Source organism: Lemur catta, chromosome 1 (assembly GCF_020740605.2).
Source record: "Lemur catta isolate mLemCat1 chromosome 1, mLemCat1.pri, whole genome shotgun sequence".
In the NCBI taxonomy this organism is placed as follows: Eukaryota; Metazoa; Chordata; class Mammalia; order Primates; family Lemuridae; genus Lemur; species Lemur catta.
This window is the reverse complement of record NC_059128.1, coordinates 129,529,942-129,541,508: the sequence shown is the minus strand read 5'-3', so window position 1 is coordinate 129,541,508 and position 11,567 is coordinate 129,529,942. Positions and strand designations below refer to the sequence as shown.

The following is an 11,567-nucleotide window of genomic DNA, read 5'->3' as shown; positions in this document are numbered from 1 at the left end:
AAGAATCTGCAATTTATTACATTTTGTACTCCTAGCATCTTATAGCATGGCTAATATGTAAAGGGTACATACAGAATATTAGTGGAATGCGTGCGGATTAGGGAAGAGATACACGATTTATTAGTCAACGAAAGATGGAATTTGAGGTCTACAGAATGTTTGTCTTGAAGGAGGGGAGATTATTCACCATCTAACTCTGAAGGTCATGAATTCCACAACTATTTTAATTCATCTTTGCTGAAGAAATTCTGAATATAGTAAGGAAACAGAATGAGTGGTAATGCTATGGAAACAGGAATTGATTTTTATATTGTTTACACAGAGTCGATCTATGCAGACAGTCTGACTCGTCTATTGATCTGAGCTAGAGTTGAGTAAGTGAGCTGGATTTAAATGCCCTAACTCATAACCAGAAGTTAGACCTTGAAAGAATATTTCTTTCTTTTTTTTTTCTAACATGAGGGACAATTAGGAGTTGCATACCTGGATTAGAAGTAGAAATTATTTGTACTTTGTTTAATAATAAACACATTAATAAAACAGGAAAATCCTGTAAAAGAGGAAGTTCTTATTATGATCATGCCGGAGACCTCTTCTACTGCACTAGAAAGATTTGCTGAGCCCAGTGATCTTTAGGAAAATGTAATCAAGAAAATAGTTATGTTCAGAGCTCAGAGAGTTTGAACTGTCTTTTGTGCTGGAAGATTCTAACCCATCCTATTTTATCTTATTCTAAAGTTGCCAAATATTTCACATTGTCAAGGTTTCTCTCTACTCCCATAGCAAGTTGTTAAGCTTTCAAACAAACCTGGATCACTGTGATAAATTTCACCTGTAACTATTTATTTAAAAGCTATTGGACATCTTTTATTAGCATTTAATTGAATGCCAACATTAGTATTATATCATCTTTATATATGGAAATGTTTATAAATATATAAGATAAATCATTTTAATCAATTTTATTGAGTTATAATTTACTTCCATCAAAGATCATCTATTTTAAGTGTACAGTTTTATGAGTTTTGACAAATTTATACAGTCATGTAAACACCACCACAATCAAGACATAGAACATTCCCATCACCCTTCCACATGCCTCATGCTTCTTTGCGGTCAGTCTCCTCCTCAACTCTTGGCCTCAGACAACCTCTGATCTGTTTCCTATGAATATAGCTTTAGTTTTCCCAGATTTTTGTATGGAAACATATGGTGTGGAATCACTCAGGAAGTAGTCATTTGTTTCTCACCTATTTTGGTTCTTGAAAAATCCTCTCATGCAAATGAAATAACATGGCACAGTTTCGAAAAAAATATTTGCAAAATATATATCTGAAAGGACTTGTATCCAGACTGTGTGAACTCTTACATTCAATTTAAAAAACTATAATTTTTAAAGATAGGTAAAAGATCTGAACAAACAGTTCACCAAAGAAGACATACAAATATACATAAAAAATACCCAACATCTTTAGTCATTAGGGAAACATAAATTAAAATCACAGTGAGATACCTCAGCACACCCATTAGAGTGGCTAAAAATAAAAACACTAGAAAATACCAAGTGATGACAAGGACACGGAGCAATTGGAACTCTCATACATACCATGGGCAAATGTCTTGGAAAATAGTTTAACATTTTCTAATAAAGTTAAAAAATATGCTTACAATATGTCTCAGCAATCCCACTCCTTAGTATTTACCCAAAAGAAATGACAACATATGTTGACACAAAGACCTGTTCATAAATGTTTGTAGCAGCTTTATTTATAATAGTCCCAAACTGGAAACAACTCAAGTGTTTATCAGCTGATGAATAAATAAACAAACTATGGAATAGCCACAAAATGAAATACTGCTCAATAATAAAAAGGAACCAGCTAATGATACACAGTACAGTGTGGATGAAAAAGCATTATGTTGAATGAAAATAACCAGACACAAAAGACGACTTAGGGGAAATTCGGAAGGTTTAAAAAAAATCTAAAAGCAGTCAATATTTGAATATCCCAGACAAGGTATTACAATATATGCTATTCTGTATGATCATCCTTGTCCTCAAAGACACTACATAACTGCATGAATATTAACCAATACAATGGTAGTTTTCTTAGAGTGGAGCTTTTATAGTTCCTCAAATTCAGTTTCTCATAATGGTCTGTGTTCTCATGGGCAGTTCGAGCACATCAACAGCTGATATTACAACCAAGGTGTAGCACATTTCCATCCTGTACTCTCGGCACAGAATCAGTGGGACATCAGTGGTCCGTGCCCTCGAGCCGTATCATCCGGCTGGAAGAATGGAAAGTAGTAGTATTAATAGATTCCACAGCTGTCATACAGGGTCCCACGGAGATGGTGAAAAGTAAAGATTCCTGGAGCTGAGACAGAGGCTTCACAGATCTTGGCGACTGTGAGCCCGCCCTGGCCACTCACTATAAGTATGTCCCTTCTCCTGAGTCCCTCTGTGTCACATCACCCTCTTATGTTCCTCTCAGCGTCATTCCTTGAAACCACCCTGTCCATCTATCTCTTTACTTTTTTTTCCTGTCTGTTTTTCTGCTCCAGAATTCAAACTCCTTGAGGACAAGAATCTGTGTGTTTTATTAACTGCCATACCCAATGCATAGCAGAGTCTGGCACAAATTAGGTATCTAAAAATATGAGCTCAATGGAACCAAATACAATTAAGTTTCAGTGAATTAGAAGTGGATAGTAAAGATGTGGAGACATTGAGTAAAAATTAATCTCTAGAAAACAATTTCCTCATCTGTTTTAAGGATGAAATGATATAATCTATATAAATCACTCAATACAATGCCTAGCACATAGCAAGAGCTCAAAATTGTAGTAGCTACTAATGATAATGAGACAGGGATAAATCACTTTGTTGGGGCCATAGCATAAAACAGATCTGTCCTCTCCCTTGGTTCTATCACTCCAATAAATTCCTTTTCTTCTTTTTAAAAAATTTATTTTCTGTATTCAAACTTCCTATAGCTCCCCTCCCCCATTTTTCTAGTCACTGCCCAAGAATGTTGGGAGTTAGAACCAAAACCCTCCCCCTAAAGTCTCCTTCCCCCTCTGACTCGTGTCTTAGATCCTTGAAGTTTTTAAAAAGTATTAGTTCTGTTTGATCTTCTAAATTGAATGGTGTGGTCTGATCACATAGCTTAATGGTAGAAAGGAGACTTGGACTACTGTAACTGTTAAGAAGTGTATTCAACCCAAAATATCATTTATGGTGTTAGATCCACTTCTTGCAACAAACAAACAACAACAAAACCCTCATCTCTTGACCTCAGTATCAGCTCAAGTAAACAGCAACTTGCAAGCTATTTTTGTTGTTTTTGTTGTACTGCAGTGGTCGATGACAATAGGTGTAAAACTGTTACATTTTGTCACAATACCAACTGCACAGTCTATTTTAGGACTAATTTTATATAGATACTATTTAAAACTTTAGGTGGCACATCAAAGGTATTCTTTTTGTTCCTAAGACAATTTCTATAGCAAGCATTTCCTATCCCATTTTCCTAACTATGGTTTCAATTTTTAAAAATTGTTGTAAACTATACATAACATAAAATTCACCACTTTAGTCATATTTTAAGTTTATGGTTCAGTGGCATTGAGTACATTCATATTATGCAAACATCACCATCCATCATGAGTGCTTTTTTCATCTTTCCAAAGTGAAACTATACCCATTAAACAGGAACTCCCCATTCTTTCTTACTCCTGCCCCTGGCAGCCACCATTCTGTCTCTATGAATTTAGCCATTCTTGGCACCTCACGTAAGTGGAATCATAAAGTATTTTTCTTTATGACTGACTTATTTTATTTAGCTTAATGTCTTCAGGGTTCATCCTTGTAGCATCTGTCAAGATTTCCCATGGTTTTAAGGCTGAATAATATTTCATTGTATGTATATATTACATTTTGTTTATCTATTTATCTGTTGATAGACACTTGGGCTGCTTCCATCTTTTGGCTATTGTGAATAATGCTGCTATGAATATAGTTATACAAATATCTCCCTAGCACTCTGGGGAGGCCGAGGCAGGCGGATCATTTGAGCTCAGGAGTTCGAAACCAGCCTGAGCAAGGGCAAAACCCTGTCTCTACTAAAAAATAGAAAGAAATTAGCTGGACAACTAAAAATATGTAGAAAAAATTAGCTGGGCATGGTGGTGCATGCCTGTAGTCCCAGCTACTCGGGAGGCTGAGGCAGAAGGATCGCTTGAGCCCAGGAGTTTGAGGTTGCGGTGAGCTAGGCTGACGCCACGGCACTCTAGCCTGGACAATAGAATGAGACTCTGTCTCAAACAAACAAAGAAAAGCCCACAAATATCTCTTTGAGTCCCTGCTTTCAATTCTTTTAGGTATACACCCAGAAATAAAGTTGCTGGATCATATGTTATTTCTATGTTTAATATTTTGAGGAATTACCATACTGTTTCCCATAGCAGCTACACCACTTTACATTCCCACGCACAGTGTCCAAGGTTCCAATTTCTCTACATCTTAACCAGCATTTATTGTTTATTTTTTTCAATAATAGACATCTTAAAGGGTATGAAGTGGTATCTCATTGTGGTTTTGATTTGCATTTTCCTAATGATTACTGGTGTTGAGCATCTTTTCATGTGCTTTTTGGTCATTTTTATATCTTCTTTGGAGAAATGTCTATTCAGGTCCTTTGCCCATTTTTAAAATTGAGTTTTTTTTTGTTGTTGTTATTGTTGAGTTGTGGGAGTTCTTTGTATATTCTGAATCTTAACCCATTATTATTATATGTGATTTGCAAATATTTTCTCCCATTCTGTGAGTTGCCTTTTTACTGTGTTAATAGTGTTCTTTGATGCACAAAAGTTTTTAATTTTTGTGTAGTCCAATTTATCTTTTGGTTACCTATTTTTCTTTCTTCCTCTCCTTCTTTTTCTTTCTTTCTTTCTTTTTTTTTTTTTTTGCCTGTGCTTTTGGTGTCAAGAAATCATTGCCAAATCCAAGGTCATGAATCTTTCTCCTTTTGTTTTCTTCCAATAGACTTGTAGTTTTGTCTCTGAGACTTAGATCTTTGAACCATTTTGAGTTAATTTTTGAATGAGTTACAAGGTAAGTGTCCAACTTCTTTTGCATATGGATATACAGTTTTCCTAGCACTGAGCAGAACTGGAACTTCTCTACAAGGGAGGCAAGGAAGGGGAGGAGCAGAGAAAGGTATAAATGTGACCAAGTTTACTTTTGTTGAAAGGTGGCTACTTCTTGAGCAAAAGTTGTTTTAGTGCGCAGTTTTCAAAGCTGCTTGTTACTGTTTCAAAGGTCAAACAGATAATGATTAAGTTGTGCATCAGTTATGGTAGATTTTGACCTCCCGCAAGTTGAAGAGTACTGAAGATCTAAGATCATTTACATCCCTTGGAAAGAAAAAATAACATAGCCTTCTAGGGCAAAGAAGAAAAACTGAAAAAGTTACAGGATATTCCATGGGTCAAAGTGCACCTGCCTGGTTTGCTGTTCTCCAAACTCCCACACTCGGTTGGAGTGGCCACCCTCTTACATGACAGGAGGCTGGTGAGGAATATGTCCTCACCTTTTCTTTTTAGTTTGGTTACCTTATTGACACTTGCTGAATTAGATGGTGAAGCCGGGGGACTTCAGCTGCAGCAACAAAACAGAAACACTGATCTCCAACAGTAAGTAAATACATGGATCATTCCTGCTGATGGACTGGGATAGTACCTCACAGGTTTTCCCAAATAGCCAGATAAACAAAGGTATGATTTTTTTTTTTTGAGAAAAATGATGTCAAAAAAGCAAACAGAGAAAAAAATTTAGATGGATATATGGAATTACCTTCATACAGACAAATTATTCATTTGTCATTTTGCAAATAATCCAAGTATGCAATTACTGGGAGACATCTCCAGGAAATCTGCAAAGAAAGAAATGGCAGATGAGTAAGGACAGTTTGGTTGAGATGATCACAAAGTGAAGATGTGTATGGTTAGTTATTCAGTGGGAAACTTTGTTGTGTTGATTTAAAAATTATATATGCTAATTACTGATGAATTCTTTGGTTTGAATTATATAGGCCTCGGATGGCTACAGAGAGGGGAAATTTAGTGTTTCTTACAGGGTCATCCCAAAACATTGAATTTAGAACTGGATCCCTGGGAAAAATTAAATTAAATGATGAAGACCTCAGTGAATGTTTGCATCAGGTAATATACTGGAAATATCTTCAAGTCATTTTGTATATATATAATAAATTAATTGAACAGGTCTATATTAATCTGTACCTTGAATCTTTTTAAATTATTATTTTTGTTGATACATAACAGATATACATATTTTTGAGGTACATGTGATAATTTGATACATTCATATAATGTATAAAGGTCAAATCAAGGTAATTGGGATATCCATCACCTGAAATAGTTACCTTTTCTTCATGCTAGGAACATGCGAATTATTCTTTTCTGGCTATTTTGAAATGTACAATAGATTAACGTTAACTATAGTCACCTACTGAATCTATCAAACATTAGGTCTTAATTCTTCTGTCTAACTGTATATTGTACCTATTAATCAACCTGCCTTCAACCACCCCCTCACCCTCTCCCTGGTGTACCTTGAAGCTTTAGCACAGAGAACATAGTTGGATGTAAGATGTGTTCTTGTGAAGCACAGTGACCTAGGGTTAATGGTGGGTAGAGCAAGTAATGCCTGCAGAAAGTGGCTCCCTGTACAGGGCAGTGTACCCTAGTTCAGACAGGGCACAGAGGGTAGAACTGAAAGAAGAGGAAGGAGGGGACCAGTTGAAGGTGTAGAGAAAGTTTATTTGTACCACAGAACAGAATTGGCCAATTATTCTCCTGCCTTATTAAATGTTTTCAGTGCGCAATATTTACTACATCACACCAATGTATCACTTATAATGTTAGAAGCCGGCATCACTTAGAGCTTCCTACCGCCACCCACTGTGCTTAGCACTTTCTGTGCCTTCTCTCACTCGACCCTCACAGCTCCCGGTGAGGTGGGCTTCATTATCACTCCATTTATAAGGGAGGTAAAGGAACCCTGAAGCAGTTAAGTAACTTGCCCAGGACACACAATAAATGATTGAGCCAAGATATAAAACCCAAACGGTCTGAGTCCAAGCCAGGCTTCTTAATTAGACCCTTAACTGTTATTATAAGAAAATATGCAAGTGGAAAATACATTGATATAGTGTCACTAAAAAGAGTAGGTGGAATTATGCCATGGCTATTTCAGTCTGATGTTTATTATACATGGCACTGTTTTGGTTTTCATAATAATAGGCAAGATCTTAGTACTTAAAATAGACTCCTACTCAAGCTTACTATATTCCTATAAGATATACATGATTTTTTCACCAGTGTTCTTCTTCTTCCTTTTTTAAAAATTAGATCCAGGAAAACAAAGACGATATTACAGATTTAAAAAGGCATGCAATTGATCTGCCTCAAAATATATCTAGTCAAATCCATCAGCTTAACTCCAAGGTGAGTCCGACTTCCACATCATAAGAGCAAATGGGTTCTCCTTAATTCAGCTTTGTAAGCAACCATTTTGCAGGGAATATATCAATTTTGTATCCCCTTTAGAGATTCAGTGTTGTGATTATGGGCCTTTTGCCTAAATGACACAGCCCTAATGGAGGATATAAAAGTGATGGCAGAAGGTAGGAATTGCTGTGCGAGGGTTTGTTGCATACGCAGGCCTTGCTCAAGTTCTGGGAGCAACCTTCCAATGGGGGAAGTGGGTGCATCACTGACATTTATGAAAATTCCCATAATGTACGGAGGAGGGGAGTCAACTTTTCAGTGAATCATACTTCTTTTAAAAAATACCTTTTTTAAAAAAAGAAATCTATGTGATGAAAGGGAATAGGAAGGAAGGGAATCCTGGAGGGGAAGAGGAATGAGGAGAGAAAAGGCAGTATAAACAGGACAAATGGGTGAAGTGAGTCCCTAGCAGAGGGTGTTAGCAATATATGGCAGGGGTGTAACATCACATGTGAAATGCCTTTAAACCAGCTAATTGAAGCTTTTCTTACCCACTGCTAGCTTGGGGATCTTGAGAGAAAACTTCAAGACTTACAGCAGGTAAGTCCCATACTATGAGATATCTAACATTTTTTACAGAGAATATGCTAGAATCACTGATAGAGCCAGCATCCTCATTTTAAGGGCGGGCAGTTGATTAATATCAAGGGCTTGCTTTTTCTCATCATATAATTCTTATCCCAGCTTAGGGTTCTCAGGATGCAGGTGAGGAACCTGAGTCTAAGAGAGATGAGTGACCAGCCCAAGGTCACTGAGCGTGTGAGGTCTCTGACCCTGAACTCACAGCCCCCGGGTGCCCCCCTCACAGGCACCCTTTAACCGTGTCACCATTAAGCTCAGAAGTCTGGGGTGAATCACAAAATATTCCAAATTTCCTTAAAACTACATTTGCTGGTAATTAAACAGGGACAGTTTCTTAGAGCAAATGTTGTGTAACTTTACGACATATGTGTAAACTGGTCTATCTATGTAAACTTAGGCTTCTTACCCCTTTTGTAGGTAGCTGGCCTTTTGTAAGACTTTCATGGAAGCCAGAACCTTTTGCATGGAGAAATGCACAGAATCTCCCCATATTTAAGATTTTGCAAGAGTAGGGGGATTCCAGGGTAAGAATCCCTGCTCTAGTGTTCTTGATCTGTTTTGATTATTCTTCAAGCATTGGCCTCTATTTTTGGTATTTTAAGTTTGGCCAACAAGTTCATATATTCCCTTTCTCCACTTTGATGACCTATTGTGAGCCAGGAGTAGTGCTGTGGAATAAGGCAGCGCTGGAGTTTGCAAGTCTCCTGGACGGCTCATTATTCTTACCAAAGGTCAAGAACCAAGGCTGTGGTCAAAGTGAGCTCAGACTGTCCTCCCTGGCCCATCCCTCAGGAAGAGTGTTTAATGATTGCCCAATGTGAATGCCTGTGTGCCTTTGGATAGGGCCAGTGCTCTCTGGCCACCACAGTCCTTGCCACTCCCTATTGTCTTTCTCCTGACTGCTAACTGATTTCATTCCCTCTGGGCCCCCATAGGCTTTTGAGTTTTTAAGTCCCCAGACAATGTTGTTTTTGTACAACAGAAAAACCTCTAATGAGTTTATGGTTAATGTCCTTAATAGTGTCCTTTGATGGGCAGAGCTAATTGTGGTACTGGCACAAAGAGAGACAAACAGAAAAATGGAATAAAACAGGATCCATAAAGAGACACCCGCATGGACAGTTTCCTGATTTAGGACAAAGGTGGAGAAGGAATGAGCTTTGCAGTAAATAGTACTGAGTCAGTTGACTATCCCTGGCTCTCAATTTCATTTGTAAAACCAAGGAAACAGATTTTTTTCTGTAAGTCACTGTGTCTGTGTGTGTGTGTGTGTGTGTGTGTGTGTGTGTGTGTGTGTGTGTAATGAATAGTTATAATGTAATAAATAGTTTTTCCCTATTTTAACTTTTTAAAAGAGAGGATTAGACTATCGGTGAAATTAATAAAATAACTTTCATTGTATAATCACTTGACCCCTCTAAAGAAGTTTTCTCTGCCCCCAAAGGCATTAAAAATCTTTTAAGATTGGAACTGCTAGCTGACATCGGGTAAGATTCCCCAGGTTGTGCAGACAAAAGTAGGTCTGTTTGTGACTGGGGTCTGAAAGCAGTCAGGTGAGCACGGGGTGAAGAGTGTATCTTAGTTGGCCACATTTCAAACAGAGGGACTTGGAGTGAAAAGAGTTCGATCATCTCCACTCAGGAGAGGAGGGAGGGGTGGCAAAAGATGATCATATTTCAAAGGCTTACCTGGAGGTACCAGAGATACGAATAATAGCTCAAAGAACCAGAATTGCCATTTGTATTTTCTTAGTGCAACAGGAACCTCCATTATTATTTCCACACCTGAAACCTTTACTCTTGTCCACTGATGTATATTTCTCAGGTAAACAATACTTTTCCCAAGAGTAAAATGAGTATCTTCTCCCCTCATATTTCATCCCACCCATGGTTAAAAGCATGTAAACAGTTAAAGAATATCAGTAGGACTGATAAGAGGAAACACTTCTTGTTTTGTCACAAGAGAGTTGATTTGAAGAAGAACGTAAGTAATTGATTTAAAGTCTGGGGAGGACCTCATTGACAAGGAGTAAAATGTGACCCTACACATGCACCTGCACCAGAACATGCCTTTTATTACTGCTGAGTGTCTTGTCTTTGTTTCAGACAGTTGAAAAAAAAGCTTGCATCAGCAATCCCTGCCAAAATGGTGGAACCTGCCTCAATCTGCATGACTCCTTTTTTTGTATCTGTCCCTCACAGTGGAAGGTGAGTCACCTTGTTTTTGGTTAAAAGTGATGGTGAGTCAGCATCTTGGGTTTTCTTGGAATCAAACAGGCATTATTTAATTCTCCATCCAAAGTTTCTAGGATTCTGTGGCCTCTCAAATCAGAATTAATTACACTATGTATGCCCAAATCCAAACAATGGTGAGTATGATTATATAACCCACCGAATGCCAAGCCATCCTAAGGAGAGGTTCACTTAATTGAATAACTACATGGAATGGCACGATATTTCTGTTAGCATTAAATTAAATTATTCAGCATTGGAAAGTATTGAATGAATCTTGACACACTGTTGTGAATTCTCTTGCCTTTTTCTAGTAATGGTGAAAATTTTCTCAACATGCACATTGAAAAAATTGTTAAGTAGATATTCCCAGACATGTCTCAGTTTGGATAAGGATTCTCCTTGTGTGATTGCTATGATCTTATGAAGGGCTCTTTGATTCTATTCGGTCAAATCTGAGTTCCAGAGGAAGGATAACTGGAGATTAATATTAGTATTATTGTATTTAGGACTTATTTATCATCCATGTGTAAATCCTTAAACATATCAAATGAATATTAGCCCCCAGATACCGCTATGACTTTTGGCACCTGACTGTTTTCTTTATGGGACCACAGGGTCATCTCTGCTCAGATGATGTTAACGAATGTGAGATTTACTCAGGAACACCCTTGAGCTGCCAGAATGGAGCCACCTGTATGAATACATTGGGGAGTTACAGGTAACAACTTTTTTTTTTTTTTTGGTAAATATCAAGTTCAGTTTTGAAGGACTAAACCACCTCAGAGTTAAGAGCATCCAGAATTAACTATCTGTATTTACCAGCAAAATTAGGTACCCCACAGGGAAATATGTGACTCTTATTTAACATATGTAGCTGTTTTTACTTAGATGAAGAAAAGTTTGAGTCCTCTACTCTCACCCTAAAAAGAAATCCTGTCTCCCATCCAAATACTAACAAAGGCCCACCCTGCTTAGCATCTGAGATCAGACAAGAGCAGGAATGTTCCGGTGGTATGGCCATAGACGAGAAATCCTTTCTCTAGCATCCCCGAGGAACAGGAAGAAGGCAACCGTGACTGGCACAGAGTATGGATGACGTGGTGTGAGATGAGCTGAAGCGTTGCTAAGAGCCAGAGCATGGAAGGGGCACCACTG

General features: G+C 37.8%; 1 protein-coding gene across 1 annotated transcript in view; it reads left to right on the top strand.

Moving 5' to 3' along the window:
* The first annotated feature begins 5,584 nt into the window (after positions 1–5,584).
* CUBN (cubilin) overlaps positions 5,585–11,567 on the top strand; it is a 227,505-nt gene continuing 221,522 nt past the window's right edge. Inside the window, exons 1-6 of the mRNA XM_045534123.1 lie at positions 5,585–5,700; positions 6,099–6,228; positions 7,438–7,533; positions 8,098–8,136; positions 10,284–10,385; positions 11,027–11,130. Of these exons, the coding sequence (XP_045390079.1) occupies positions 5,588–5,700; positions 6,099–6,228; positions 7,438–7,533; positions 8,098–8,136; positions 10,284–10,385; positions 11,027–11,130 (584 nt within the window). The 5' untranslated portion in view covers positions 5,585–5,587. The remainder of the gene's footprint in view (positions 5,701–6,098; positions 6,229–7,437; positions 7,534–8,097; positions 8,137–10,283; positions 10,386–11,026; positions 11,131–11,567) is intronic.